This window comes from Antedon bifida, chromosome 10, assembly GCF_963402885.1.
Source record: "Antedon bifida chromosome 10, ecAntBifi1.1, whole genome shotgun sequence".
Classification (NCBI taxonomy): Eukaryota; Metazoa; Echinodermata; class Crinoidea; order Comatulida; family Antedonidae; genus Antedon; species Antedon bifida.
In genome coordinates this window covers 16,833,945-16,849,202 of record NC_136235.1, presented here as the reverse complement: position 1 = coordinate 16,849,202, position 15,258 = coordinate 16,833,945, and the positions used below count along the sequence as shown (strand labels likewise).

Below are 15,258 nucleotides of genomic sequence, written 5' to 3'. Positions count from 1 at the left end.
ACGCGTAACATACTACTGTAAGGAGTGCAGACATTACTTGTGTTTTGTTTGTAGTAATCACCACAAAGTATTGCCAATAACAGCCACTCATACGCTAATTGTTGCGGAGGAAGTGCAATCGATGAATCAAGAACAATTTGCATTGCTAATTCCATCATTGTGTCTTTCTCATACTAAACCATTGGAGATGTATTGTACAAAATGTAAAGTACCAATATGCATAGAATGCACTGAAATGAAACACGCAATAGTAGATGGAAAACATGAATTAATTAACATTGAAACAGCATTCAAGATGTTTGAGGAAACTTCAGTAGAGATAAAGAAAGCTGCCAATGAATCCATGGAAAAAACAGAAAATGCACTTAAAGTACTTACAAAGAATGCTAACGAACTAGAAGAAAGCAAAGAGGCAAGTCTCACAGATATTGACAACCATGTTCAAGAAATGATAAACATAATCCAGGAAAAAGCAGATGAAATGAAGAAAAAAGTAGGAGTTATTTATAAAAATGCAAAAGAAGTTAATGATGTACAATTGAAAAAATTAACAACAATAAATTCTGAATTAAATGCAAACTTGAGTTTCCTAAACAAGTTGTTAAAAAGCAAGTCAGCAACTGCTATGAAATCAAGTGAGATTGTACTAAATAAGTTGATGGATCAAATTAATAATTCTGAAGATATCAAACAAAATGAGAATAGACAAATTACATTTCACAAAAACAAACATCCCGTTGATTTATTGAATAAAAACGATATTGGAAATGTTACAATCAATTCATATACTATCAATGTAGGGAGTATGCCACTAGGAGTAGCAAAGTGTGATGATGATGATTGCTTCCTGGTTTCATTTTGCACAAATGAAATTCACAAGTACAAACAATCAGGAGAATATGTAAGTAAGATCACACTACCAATAAATATGAAAGTTAGCAGAATGTACAAAATGAAGAACGGCAACATAGCATTCAGTGATGTTGGTAATAAATGCATTCAAGTATGTGATATGAATGGTGATCTGATAAAATGCATTGGTACAGGTGTATTGGGTTCCCCATGTGGTATTCACATAGATGAATCAAGTAATGCTGTATATGTTGCAGATCTGAAGATTGGGTGTGTGTTAATGTTTGACATTGATAGTGGTAAGCACTTAACAACAATAAACTATACATCTACATACCCTTACGTAACACCTACATACAAAACACATACTTACTCTGATGTAACACTTACAAAAACTAAAAGCGTACTTGTATCAGATGAAGAAAACCACAGAGTGTCATTATTTAATAATGACACCAAATATAGTCTTTTAAATGATCAATTTATTACTAAAGGATCAAAAGATGGTAATGTGATGATCCCACGAGGAATTGTAGTTGATGAGGATGATAACATCATCATAGCAAGTCAAAACAAACTACAACTATTTGGTAGTAAAGGAAATTTTATCAAAAGACTTGATGAAAACGATGGAATTAGTTATCCACAGCAGTTATGTATTATTTCATACAACCCATGTGTGATTGCTGTAGCAAATAATAACACAATTAAAATATTTTATTATTTAAGAGAAAAAATTCCTTCTTTGTAAATAGTAATAGTAACTTATTAAAGGAGCACAATCATCAATGTACAGTAGTAGCCCACTATGAAAGTAAGGGATTATTTATTTATTTTATTTATTTTATTTGTTCTTTCTTTAAACTGAAATACACTTTCAATACAACAAATGTACTGATTTCCAAAGTGGTTCAGTAAACATATTTATAACAAAAATAAAATATAAAAGAAAAACAAAAAGAAAGAAAAAGAGATATAAAACTATTTACAATTGTGAAGGCAAAAAGGTTAATACATATGTTTTCTATAGTATAGATTAGTTTTATGTAAGGTTATAGTACAATTTATAAAGATGTTATGAATCGGTTATCGGTGTAAAAATTCTGGGAAAAAAACGGAAGTCTAATTAAACATAGAAATTAATAAATTGTCTGTTAGAAATCTGTGGTGATAAATTACACTATTTTGCAGGGCTTTAATGTGAACAGACAAAAAATGTAAAAATGTATTAAATTTATTAATAATTCTACTATAAATTTGCAATTACTGTAGATGATGATTTATAGTTTTTATTTTGGTTTACTACCTAGATAACTGTATGGCATCTTGGTACAAGATGTCTTGATTGAATTATGTATTAATTAGGTTATTATAATAAATAATTTTCATTGTAAAAATAACAGTGTGGGAACTATTAAGTTTATTTACTAATTATTCAGGCTGAGAGTGTGGGCTAATAAACAATTGTTTTGTCACCCAATACGCAGTTGAAATAGTATTTCTGGTTGTTCCCCCTCAAAACCAAAATCCTAATCTATAAATTTACCTTCCAAGATGACCTATCGTCAGAACAACAGTCTCTTGTTTTCGACAATTTCCAGATGACTTGGCCGACAGGAATGCAGTTTTAAGCTTTGTTACAATAGATTCTATGTTCTCTTTATTGATTGATCCATTATCATCAACAACACAGTGTACAGTTTTACTGAAAAATCAAGAAAAAAACAGTATTATATCAACAAATAATAATGTTATCCATGAAAAGGTCTCTGTGTTAAAAATATATGGACTACTGAACTACTTTCCCAACTGTCATATCATCATCTTCCTATACTGTCCAGAACCTCATTTGAGTATAGTAGCACATGGGTTGGTTACAATATGCAGATGGGCTTTCTAATTTTCCTTAAATTGTGTTGTTTTTCCACACATTTCATATTATTATTACATTTTTTTTTTGGTTGATAATCTATGCTTAAAAATACACAGGACATTACGTTCTGATTTCAGAGCAATTTCTATACTCTGTTCACATAGTTAACAATAAGGGTAGTGTGCGTGATACATGATGGGAAGGGTTTGGGAGTCATGACACGTACGTACGTGTTTTGTTATCCGCAGCGTGACGATTGCTCCCAAACTCTTCCCATTATGCACTAACATTACTCGAGAAATCATGCTATTTGCGATAAACCTTATGACCTTAGCGTACCTGAATGCGAGGCGGACGTTGTAGTCTGTATTCTCTATAAGATCAAAGCATGCATTCAGCATATTGGACACGACAGTGTTCTTCGTCTGCAGATTTAGGTGTCGAAATATTCTATCAATGTTACTGATGAAAGCTGTAAAAAAATATACAAATACCTGTAGCCTATCACAATCATGCTTAGTCTAAAGAAAAAACTTTACACTTAAAATCTAAACATTCTCCTAAGTGAATACCACTTTACAGAAAATCCTTAAATATTTATTGACCTTAGTACTGTCATTGGTGAATACAGCCACTGGTTATTAAAAACATTACATTTATAATATAACTGTGTAAATACAAAGATTATAGAGGTCACTTTATGTTTTTTAAATATGGCCATACAATGAATACAGAGTACCAGAAAATATAAGGTATATTAATTATGTGTAGTCAAAAAGAATGAAGATATAAACACTCAAGAAAAGAAATATTTCAGTATTGTTATGATGCCTGTTTAATGTTTACAATCATACTGTATGTTTATATTGATTTATGTTTTATGTATGTACACTTTTAGTGTTGTTGTGGCAACAGTGGTCTTCCGACCTTTTTTGCCATTCCTTCTTTCCTATGTGTTGTTTTAAACTTATTGAAATCAATAGAAAATAAATGAAATCAATAACCGAAATGGATTGTGTTACCTAACTGAACATCTGTGCTGCCCTCTATCAATTGTACGAAGGGAAAGATGGCATCAGGTTCAATAGTTGTGGCTTTTATTGTTGAATCTGTCTGCTTGGCTTCACATTTGGAACATACATCACATTGTAAGTATATCTGCATGTATAATTCATTATCAAAACTTGAACTAGATTTTCTGAAATGAGAATAGTATTTTAATTATTTAAAGTTTGAGAAAATTTATATTGATTTGTACACAAGTTATTATACTGTTAGGACTAAAGTAAAGTGAGTCAAATGGACAAGCGGTTAAGGCAGAGGCACTGTTTACCGTACCTAAAGAGCCAACAATATCGGCATCATGGGTTCGGGCCAACTCGCTCCTAGTTCTGGTGGTGGAACAAGTCTTCTCGGATAAGGACTATAAACCGTAAGTCCAGTGTACACAGTTATAACCTGTGTGCACTTTAAAGAACCCAGTTGATCATTCGAGACGAGCAGGGGGTTACCTCTGTGAAATGGTTCACAAAATAACCCCCGTATCAGGGGGATTACCACCTATCTGATAGGATATTTGTAATCCTAGGCCACATGTGCCTAAAGGCATAAAATAAAATAAAAATTACTACAATACCTTTTCAGTTTGGTCTGCCTTGACAAAGTACAGACAAGGTTTCCAATTGATTTAGACATTTCCTCTTGAACTTTAATAGACTTGTCTTTAACCATTACACTGTCAAAATACATTAGATATAACTACATAATATATTGGTATAAAGTTTAGGTTTGTGGGGAGGCTGACATTTGGCGGGCGATGGTGAGGGATATCAGACACTGTCATGTGGGAGGCATGGGTTCAAGTCAATTCTTGGACATTATGCTATTGGTACATCAGGCACCCAGCGGGGGTTTTATGGTCGGGCGAGAACCCCCAACCATGACATATCCAATATGCATAGAGGTACCACGGCTGCTATCATGAAAAATCCATAGAAACTTGGTTGAGAGTGTCATTTCAGGCAAACTAGAGGTGCCATTTACATGAATTTTATGTGCGCGAGTACCACTTCAGGGCATGGGGTGTCATTTAACAAAATTCAATTTGTCACAGGCCCCAACATGGGGGCTGTGGCTCAAGTACTTCATGTTGGAGAATAGTCACTTACTGGAGTAGATCAAAAACAAGATGGCTGGAGTTTGGACCTAGGCTGTATAGCAACCAAGGAAAGTATTTCACTGCAGCTTGACGGACATCCTCATTCTCATTGGCCTAGAATTGTAACAAAAAAAAATTACTACACATATATTAGATTTTTTTAAAAGAAGCATATTTAAATTGAACAATTGTTTGTGTATTGTATTAGACATAAAACAGCATTAAAAAGGTCAGCAGAATTTCTTTCTCCCGTTGTATTCAACTTACAGTACTTTTCTTAAAAATGCAATACTCAAGGGTATATGTACTTTGATTAATTTTATTTTAATTAATTAATTACCAGCGAGTTTCTGAAGATATGCGTACGCCATTTACTTGCTATCTCTCTGGGAAATAAACTCAAACCTTGAATACAGAGACTTCTATTCTGCAAAGCTAAATATAAAAGTAAAGACACATAAAAAAATATAATAAATATTTATTTATATTTTAATATAAAAAATATTTTTAAAAAATACAAGCCTAATAATAAAATATTTCAAAAATATTTTGTAAATTTATTTTTAAAAAGTCAAATTAATTATCCCTTTAACTAGGATTATAGGATTTGATTTACTTAAGTTGATTGAGTAGAATAATTTACTTACTAGTCTTTTCAACCAGACTGGAACTCATCTCTCCAATCTCTTTAGAAGAAATAGCACCCTGGATCTTCAAGTCTAGCCAACTTGACTCCATCTGATGTACACATAGAAAGCATGTAAATAATCACTTCTAAAACACCATTATAAAGCTCTGTCTATACTATCAAACTATTTGGACAAAAAAGTGTGATGTGCCCAAATATGTGTATGTAGTGACATCACATTTGTTGTCACATAAACTTTGATAGTGTATACAGACCTTTATATTATAATAATAATTTAGAAATGACATGAGGTAAGTAAATACTTTTTTGTTTTGACATTTAATTTAAACAGAACTTACTGCAAGCCATGGTAAAGAAAGTAACCAGGCAAATTTGTGTTGAATTGATGCAGAAACTGACCAGCAATCTAAAAATAAAAGATAACTTTTTCTTTTATTTATAACATTTTTAATGGCATAATGTCACAATGGTAGCAAGATAAAACATCAATAACTAAAAAAACTTTTAATAACTAAAAGTAACTTTTAATAATATGTGAATATCTTGTAACACTGACACTTGGAAGGCTAATCATGGACACTGAGAGGCAGGAAGACCAATGATGAACTATGTCACCCAGTTGGAAAATGACACGGATCTCACAATGGAAGAGCTAAAGCAGACGATGGCAGACAGGGACACGTGGAAAGCTTAGATCAAGGGTTTGGGTGCGCCCGATTGATTTGATTTTGAATATCTTGCAGAAGTTATTTTTATGCTTTTAAATTATCACAAAATGGTCAACTTACCAATAATTGACAACAGGGATGTAATACTCTGAACTATGACCCTGAAACACCTTTGAACTCTGTCCTGGTTCTTGTCATACAAAATCATACTCTGCATTGTCGAACACCACTTTTGAAAAACACAGCCAAGATCTTCATCATTTAACCAAGAATTCAGAAAATTCTTCTGCTGATTTTTATGGCTATATGTTTTCATTTTTGAGGGTGTGAGTTTTGAGGGTGTGACCTTTACGGTTGATGACCCTGTTGATGTTTCCTTGGTAACAGATGATGCACAACATCTACAGGTAATTTCTATGATGCTACGAATTCCTTCTAAAACTTCTTCAATCTTTAAAGTAAATAAAACTTTATCTCAGTTATTTATTCTAAATCATATTGATAAAAAAATTATAAAGATGTTAACTTAAAATGCGCTAAAATTTTAAGTCAAAAAAGAAAAATTGTAAAGAACTAAATTACTTTTATTTTATATATTTTTTTTATTAAGATAATATTAGCCAGCTAGTGAAACATTTTCCTCTGGTTTCGGTTAGTATATTGATATGTCTTGAAGTGTAAGTTAAAATTACTGGTTTACAATTAATGAACTACATATTAATTATTACTATCAATGTTGGATGGTAAAATTTAACTGACTATGGCAAGTGGAACGTGTATTCCGTTTACGAAAGCATGATAATCTAGGATTAGAACATAGAAACTCTATTTTTCAGCTGTTTGAAATTAATAACTGGTACTTTATAAATTGACATTTTTTCTAAGACAAACCCAGGAGAAGTGACATCATTTTTCAGAGGACAGCAATGGAATATTATCCACATTAAAACCTACCATATCTCCGTCATTTTTTTCCACTAATGTTGTCAACTGTGATGTAATCTCCTGGAAGACTAGTGATGAGTACTTAGGTGATACAGTTTCTTCTAAATGTCTATATATATCAATTATATAAACAGTTAAATATAGAGTGTAGGGTGTGACGTCACAACGATAGAGGGCGCTGCATGGTTGCTAGCCAACCAAAAAATGCATTCAACCTGCCTCAGTGACTCTCAGGTCACCAATGGTTTAGAAAAAACAAACTAAAATTTCAAAAGATCACTAAATATTTGTTTTTAATAATCTATCTATTCTTCAACTTCAGTTTAAGTTAAAAAAAATCAAGCTAAGATACATAATTTGATAGAAATACAGATCTATACATTTCACACACATATTAAATATAAAACAAACATTCATTTACAGAGTACACACACAATCTTGCACAAAACTAAAGTTTTAAAATGCGGTTACAATTTAGAAGTTAATGATACCAACCGTTTCTTTGTTTGTTTCAGCGGCGTCCTTCCCAGATACCTTGCCTTGCCCTTTTCATATCTCTCATCACCACTACTTGAGCTCACATCTGTAGTTGTTGTCGTGATTCCACCATCACTTTCTGATGCAGATGTTGAGGATTTATGAGGTAGAATAGTGTTACCAAGGTCTCGTTGGATGGCACAAACAAGAGGTGGAATAAGAAACTGCAAGAGAAAAAGAGGTTGGGTTTGGACAATCAATTTCTCAAGTGTACATTATTTATGAGGAGGAATGGTGTTACCAAGGTCTCGTTGAATGGCACAAACAAGAGGTGGAATAAGAAACTGCAAGAGAAAAAGAGGTTGGGTTTGGACAATCAATTTCTCAAGTGTACATCATTTATGAGGAAGAATGGTGTTACCAAGGTCTCGTTGGATGGCACAAACAAGAGGTGTAATAAGAAACTGCAAGAGAAAAAGAGGTTGGGTTTGGACAATCAATTTCTCAAGTGTACATCATTTATGAGGAAGAATGGTGTTACCAAGGTCTCGTTGGATGGCACAAACAAGAGGTGGAATAAGAAACTGCAAGAGAAAAAGATGTTGAGTTTGTACAATCAATTTCTCAAGTGTACATAATTTATGAGGAAGAATGGTGTTACCAAGGTCTCGTTGGATGGCACAAACAAGAGGTGGAATAAGAAACTGCAAGAGAAAAAGATGTTGAGTTTGGACAATCAATTTCTCAAGTGTACATAATTTATGAGGAAGATTATTGTTACCATGTTCTTGTTGGATGCAAAAACAAGAGATGGAATAAGAAACTGCAAGAGTTTTAAATGTGTGCAAACTAATAAACTAGATTATGGAGAATATGTAAAGAGAATTAAACATTATACAGTATTATACAGTATAAAGTATCTGACAAATAACTTTGAGCAACTACAGTAAATAAAAATTGAATTGATAAGCTCAAGTTTAATTTCTAAATTCAAATTATAATTTATATTGTCTTTTCTAAGGGCAGTCAAAACCTTTAAGGTTATAGGAACTTGTTCCTCAGTTTGTTTGCCTATATTTTTTATTCATTTATATATGCATTTATTTATATTTTTGGAGGAAAATAAATATATTATTATTAAAAAGTAATTTTACAAATGGAAAGGTTTATGGTACACTGAAAAGTAGAATACAATACCTGAGTTGATTTGGAACAGCCTATATACTGGATGAGGGCAGTGTTCAATATTTTGGATCGTTTCATTCGAATATCATTAGTTGATTCGTAGCCACTAGGTATAAATGAATACACGTAATGCAGTATATGACACATACTGTGCTTCAGGATATCTGCTAGGTAAAATAAAATAAATTTTTTGTAAATTGTAGGTTTCAAATTTCAATTCATTCAAGAATTCAAAATAACTTTGAATTTTAAGTGAAAATACTGAAACCAAAATTTGTAGAATGGTCTGGCTACAATTACCAACAGGGGCTGAAAATTGACCATAACACCTAGGTAGCCCCTACTCTTTCTTTTTAAGCGTACACAAGCCAGAAGTGTATACTGAACCTCCAGGGTAAGTCCATATTTGCGAAGATCGGTATGTGTTTTCTACATGTGTTTACTGGCTTATTAGGCAGGGTTTTAGGTACAATGGTGAATACAATTACCTTTAAAACAATGGGAACAAGACTTGGGCTGGGGATACCACAACACAAATACATCCATGGGATTTAAACGCATTTCTCTTCTAAAATGAAATATTGAATAACAAACCTGTTTCTCTTTGTAGAATTTTGCCCTCAACCAAGCACTTAATTACCGTTTGCATCATAAGATCAATATTGTACGGCGACAAACAATAGTGTGGCTTATCATCCTGTGAAACAGCAAACACTTGGAGGAGACATTTGCCTAACATTGCTTCTAGCTTTTCTTTATCACTGTCAAAGAAAGATATATTATTAGATCTGTAGCTTGTTTAAGGTTAAATTCACAGGTATAGGTGACAACGATTAAAATGCTAATATGTTCACCCAACCAACATTCCGTATATTAACAACTGATGAATAAAGAATTTGATAAAAACAGTATTCTGGCTTTAAAAGCAGGAGTCCCTCTATTTTGGCTTGCACATGATGACTGTTTTCCCCAGAAGAAAAAGATGTTTGTTCTTGAAAGACAACAATCTGAGCTCAATTTAAAGCCAATTTACTTTTAGTCTTTCATCATGTGCAATATGCACACATTTTCACTGGGCTAGTTGCCTTCAGATTTTACTTGCCAATAGTGTGCTGATGCCAATAGTGATCTTTAGCAGACTGGGTTTAGTACTAAATTGAGCCATGATAGTGTTGATGTACACTTACATTGGAGTCATAACATCACACTGGTTGCTGCTTACACGTTGCAGCAAACCTCCCATCATCTCAAACAGGTAGTCAGTAATCTCTTGTGAATACAAGCCAGATGTTTCAATAAGTTGACTGATTAAATCTAAAGACACCTGGTGATAATGATATGCAAATAGATTTATTCGAAATTTAGGAACATTACAAAATATAAGTAAAAGTATTATGTTCTAGGCATGCATGCAAGGGATATCAGACATATGTAAAGCTCTGTCTACACTATCTAACTAGTATGACAAAAAAAGTCTGATGTGCTCAAATATCATATGGTAGTGATGTGCCCACATATGGTAGTGATATGACATCATCATGCCCATATAAGGTATGGGCACATCACATTTTCACATAAAGTTTTATAGTGTAGACACTTTTCTCTGCCATGTATGCTTACGCAAAAAACTCTTTCTTCTCTCTTCTCATTGCCTCATCCTTCATATGGGAGGAAAAGCTTTATTGTCTCACATACATACAACGCACAATAAAGAACTTGGTACACTATTCAAAAAGCGTAGGGGATCATCTGTCAGTGTGCTGAACAATGCCTGATGCAGCCAAACCAAATGTTCTCAGTTTCCAATTAAACAGATCAATAAAAACACAATACTCATAAACAGATGATGAAAAAATGTGTTTTATTTGTTTTGGAAGATTAAAGTATTGAGCTGTATGTACACTTACTAGTTTGACCTGAATTTGACCTTGATCAAGCTGGTGAGCAAATGTCATCCAGAGGAATGGAACATTGCGAACACAAAGATGGCAGATATCACTGATCAGGTCTTTTAAAATGTTGCTAAATAATAATAAAAATAATGAAATTGTGAACAATTAAAATTACAAAATTAGTTGAATTACCTAATACAGTACAACCCATCCTTAGAGACACTATTATTCGTGAAACTTGTCCGGTAATTATTATTCTACTATTTTTGTCTTTGTAATAATATGTCTTGTTTTTGTTTATTTTTCAAAACCTTTCAGATTTTTTTTTAAATTAGACATAATTATGACAACTCTTATGATACATATGACTCTTTTTAATAAATTTCTCATTAAAATGAGAAGTGGAATAAAACTGTTATATAATTATAATGTTATAAACTATACCTATACAAATAGGTATATATTATAAATAAAAGAGGCAAACTAACCTGAAATAAAGCTGTAAGTAGTAACAACTGTAGTAATACTCAATAGTAAGAGGTAAGGCTTCTGATAATAGAACACTAAACTCCTCTTCAGCATCCTAAAAAGAAATTTTTTAAATCATTTCATATACTACACATTATACAAGTATAAAAAAATGTGATGTGCCCATATATGGACATGATGATGTCATATCACTACAATATTTAAGCATATCACTACCACATTTGGGCACATCACATTTTTTTGTCACATAAAGTTTGATAGTGAAGACAGAGCTTTAGGAGAATAAAATAGATTCTAACTTTACAAACCTAAAAACAATTTTGTTCAAATTACCTTGTATTTCAGAAGATCTTTTGAATTAACTTGAAAATACTGAAATATTATGCCTTCCTCTAAGAGTCGGATTTCACCTCCTTTAAAATCCCTGTCATGAATTTCACTCAATTCTGAATAAGAACAAGCTTGATACAGTCAACTCTCCCAATACCGAACTCTCTGAAAATCAAAAACTCTTTTGACCAGACTTTTCTTGAGGTCCAAAAGGTCCCAAATTCTTTTTTACCATTAAACACATTCTGAATACCAGACTTTCCCGGAAAACCAGATATATTAGTTGAGGTATTAGGAGAGTTGACTGTATTTTAAAATAAGTCCTTTTAAAAGAGCATGTGTGAAAATATCAATCCACGTGCAATGCATGTTGGAATTTATAGCGGACCGCTTAAATTATTAGAATCAATTTATTTTTCATATTTTTAACAGTTTAAAAACGAAAATAGTTATTGCAATAGGACCATATAGTATTTCTTTTTACATTAAATGTAGTTGGTGACCTTAAATTAGATCTAAAAAACATAGGGAATGGGACTTTAAAATATTCTAAAAAAATGTATAAATGTACCTGTAAGAAGATCAATGAAATCAGATATCAGTTCATGGAACATTCGTGGGCACTTGAACCTGAAGTTCTTGAGTAGAATACATACAATGTCTTGTACTTGGCTGTGGATTGGCTCACAGTCATATTCATTAAGAATGCGAATCAGTTTTAACAAAATCCAACAGCTTAAATCTGAATAAATTACAGCAAAGATACTGATTAGTGGAAATTAAATGTAGAATAGTCTGTGTCAAAATGTGTTTATTTCAAACGCATCCAACACCGAGTAACTCGCCAATAGCAGGATGGATAAACTATTTTATAATTTATCATGCTTATAAACTAAGTGTCATTTGAGGCTTAGGGAGTAAAGTTGAAAGAGATTGAACCCTGGACTTAGGGATTAGAAGGCAAGCATGTTAACCACCAAGCTACAGCTCCACTACAAATAATGCAAATAATACAGTTTGGATACTGTTTCATTATAGGTTTTGTGTATTGGTTTTTTAATTGTATTTATATTGGGCCTTCTGGAAGAACAGTCTTGTACAGAAGAGTTTTCACTTTACAAATACATTTTCTAAAGCTCTGTCTACACTATTAAAATTTATGTGACAAATAAATGTGATGTGCCCATATATGGACATGATGATGTCATACCACTACCATATTTGGGCACATCATACTGTTTTTGTCAAACCAGTTTGATAGTCTGCTGTATATTGACGAAATATTTTACCATCATAAAAGTATTGCTTACTTTTACATAAATAATATTCTGGGTCAATTGTTGATTGGTTGGTTGCTCCATTCGAGTCATCAGATGAATGTACTGCACTACAACAAAATATTTGTGGAAATTGCTGGATGCAGAATTTCATAAAGTTTAGAATCACTACACTTTCTGGGGTTCCTTTTTTAGACAATTCTCTAGAAACTGTGTAAGAAAAAAGTATTTTCCTAAAATTAGGTATAAAAATGGGTGTCTAGAAGATCTTAGATATATCTGAGTTTTCTAGATCTAGAAATCAAATCAGATATCAAGATCTGAGTTTTCTAGTTTCATTCTTCAACTAGAAAACTAAGATCATCAAATGGATTATTAATCAGAGGGTATGTTATATGAATACTATATATATGTTTTTCTTACTAATATTGTAACTTGTAGTAGAAGCCTACAACTCATAAAGAAAATACAGTACAATCTAGATCTAGAAAACTTGGATATATCTGAGATCTGAGTTTTCTAGATCTGAGTTTTTTAGACACCCTTTAAAATCTTTGTTTCTTTGATATAACTTTGAAAGACACAATTTTACCAAAAATGCTATCAAAAACACAATCTTGTTAAACAATACATAGTTTTACAGTCAGATATTTAAACATGAGTGCCGATCAGAAAATAAAAAATTTGTTCTGCCTCCGTTAGTTTAGTGTTTATACAATGTCCTGGGCAAAATTAAACCAACTTTTTTTTTCTCCTCTAAGCCTACTTACCTTTAGTTATGTTTGTAAGATGGTCCTGCACAAGTTGACAGAAGATTCTACGCACCGTTTGTAAGGTTGCCCTTTCTCTTGGCTGTGTACACATTCTATGTAAAATAATATTATCACCAACAACAATAAATTTAGTGTAAAATTTATTAGAAGAAAATTGGTAAAAAATCACCATGGTGAATATAGGTAGTACTGTATATACAGGGTGTTAATGAAAGGAAAACGTATCTATATTTTCTTTAGCTTACGTGTCTGTGTCTTGTAACATATTTAAAGAAGCTCTCAGGTCATCCAATGATGCATGCATGCTGCTGCCAGAACGGCTTGTTGCGGGACTGTCCGTCATGATGCAATATCTATTACGTCTGTGAGAAAACATGAGGAAAAAAACATAACTAGGCCTGGACACTGTACTGTTAAGTAGCTTGGTTAATATTAGAAATAACCATTGCCTAGCCTAGTTGATGATGGATATTTTATTTTGATTAATAACATAACACATAAACAGTTTACATTCTTCTGGCAGACAACTAAAGTAGGCCTAGTAGCACCGCTACTTTTCCAGTACTACACCAGTCGATTTTATAAAACATGACTGATCGTTCTAATAAATAAATTTAATAAGGCCTCTCCCTACTAGCTAGTTAAAGTAGACCATCATGACCGACCGCAGCATGCAACAAAAAGGCACACACACCAATTAATTACTTCATCTTCAATCAAGTAATCTAAACTAAACGTACTAGCCTAGGCCTACTAATTTACTATGCTAGCCTTCAAGAACCTACATACTTTAAGCTAGGTCAAGAATAGCTACACTATTACTACTACTAGCTAGTACTTAGGCCCAGACCAGGCCTAGCTCTGCCTACACACGGTGGTTGGGATGGTGGTTGACTGGATGGGCCTGCTGGCAGGAGGCCTGCCTAAACTAGCCGAGGCTAGGGCCTAGGCTAGCCTAATTTTAAATAAAGATATATAATAATAGCATATACTAGGCTAGGCCTAGTTTACTCCACGTAACCAAAATAAGAATATTAAATGTACCCTTAATAACGGCCCTTACTGTTCATTAAAAAAAGAAAACACAGATCAAACTTCGCGCGACACGCGATTTACTTGTCAGGGTTTTCCTCCTCTCGTCGGCGTTTTTTTAATACACAAATGTTATGTCGTGCAAAAAGCGTCAACATAGCGTTAACTATTGCGGGAATGCGTCAATAATTGCCTTGCGTATTATTTTTATTATTTATTCAGGCAAAAGGTACCTCCAACCAGTGACTAATTATTACAAATAATATATAAATATAGATGATGATAAATTAATATCTTAAAAGAATAACTTAATTATATTAAGCCTATAGTTTATATATGTAAATGCTAAATTAAATTATAAATAAACAACTATAAAATAAAATTATTTTTAATTTACATTAAAATATGTTTTAAATGTTAATAATAAATTAAGTACAAAGTACTGTAATATTTCATCACAATTGTTTATTAACTTAATCAACGGGTAAGTAATTTTCCCTTAGGTTACTTTTAAATGTAATCCATTGTTATATAGCACAATTTTCCAAAATGCATTTTAATTTGTGTATAGTAGTATGTTTTTTTTTCAGTGCAAAAAATCTGGATTCGGTGTCAGTCTTCATCAAAGGAGATGTTGTTTGCCCAATAAGTTTTTTTT

The 15,258-nt window shown here is 32.5% G+C and overlaps 2 protein-coding genes across 2 annotated transcripts in view; both read right to left on the bottom strand.

The window, feature by feature from the left end:
- The window catches only part of LOC144853573 (serine/threonine-protein kinase ATR-like), a 30,964-nt gene extending 23,081 nt beyond the window's left edge, over nucleotides 1-7,883 (bottom strand). Inside the window, exons 1-11 of the mRNA XM_078711281.1 lie at nucleotides 7,641-7,883; nucleotides 7,155-7,254; nucleotides 6,321-6,651; nucleotides 5,871-5,938; nucleotides 5,531-5,621; nucleotides 5,224-5,318; nucleotides 4,894-4,997; nucleotides 4,362-4,460; nucleotides 3,748-3,923; nucleotides 3,065-3,197; nucleotides 2,399-2,557 (exon numbers count right to left, since the gene is read on the bottom strand). Coding sequence (XP_078567407.1) covers nucleotides 2,399-2,557; nucleotides 3,065-3,197; nucleotides 3,748-3,923; nucleotides 4,362-4,460; nucleotides 4,894-4,997; nucleotides 5,224-5,318; nucleotides 5,531-5,621; nucleotides 5,871-5,938; nucleotides 6,321-6,651; nucleotides 7,155-7,157 — 1,259 coding nt within the window. The 5' untranslated portion in view covers nucleotides 7,158-7,254; nucleotides 7,641-7,883. The remainder of the gene's footprint in view (nucleotides 1-2,398; nucleotides 2,558-3,064; nucleotides 3,198-3,747; nucleotides 3,924-4,361; nucleotides 4,461-4,893; nucleotides 4,998-5,223; nucleotides 5,319-5,530; nucleotides 5,622-5,870; nucleotides 5,939-6,320; nucleotides 6,652-7,154; nucleotides 7,255-7,640) is intronic.
- LOC144853510 (serine/threonine-protein kinase ATR-like) lies at nucleotides 7,613-13,868 on the bottom strand. The gene is made up of 12 exons (XM_078711204.1): nucleotides 13,814-13,868; nucleotides 13,566-13,660; nucleotides 12,829-13,005; nucleotides 12,090-12,260; nucleotides 11,522-11,634; nucleotides 11,188-11,282; nucleotides 10,715-10,829; nucleotides 9,995-10,131; nucleotides 9,402-9,568; nucleotides 8,820-8,974; nucleotides 8,189-8,326; nucleotides 7,613-7,846 (listed from the first exon to the last, which is right to left on the bottom strand). The coding sequence occupies exons 1-12, from the start codon at nucleotides 13,831-13,833 to the stop codon at nucleotides 7,613-7,615; spliced, it is 1,617 nt and encodes a 538-aa protein (XP_078567330.1). The 5' UTR covers nucleotides 13,834-13,868.
- Nucleotides 13,869-15,258: the final 1,390 nt, after the last annotated feature.

What these genes read in the sequence shown, in the direction of transcription:
- LOC144853510 (XM_078711204.1), bottom strand. Translation starts at nt 13,833, where the DNA reads ATGTTACAAGACACAGACAC. An exon ending in TTTCATTGATCTTCTTACAG is followed by an intron (nt 11,635 to 12,089) that starts GTACATTTATAC and finishes GTTCTTATTCAG; the next exon opens with AATTGAGTGAAATTCATGAC. An exon ending in AAGATCTTCTGAAATACAAG is followed by an intron (nt 11,283 to 11,521) that starts GTAATTTGAACA and finishes ATTTCTTTTTAG; the next exon opens with GATGCTGAAGAGGAGTTTAG.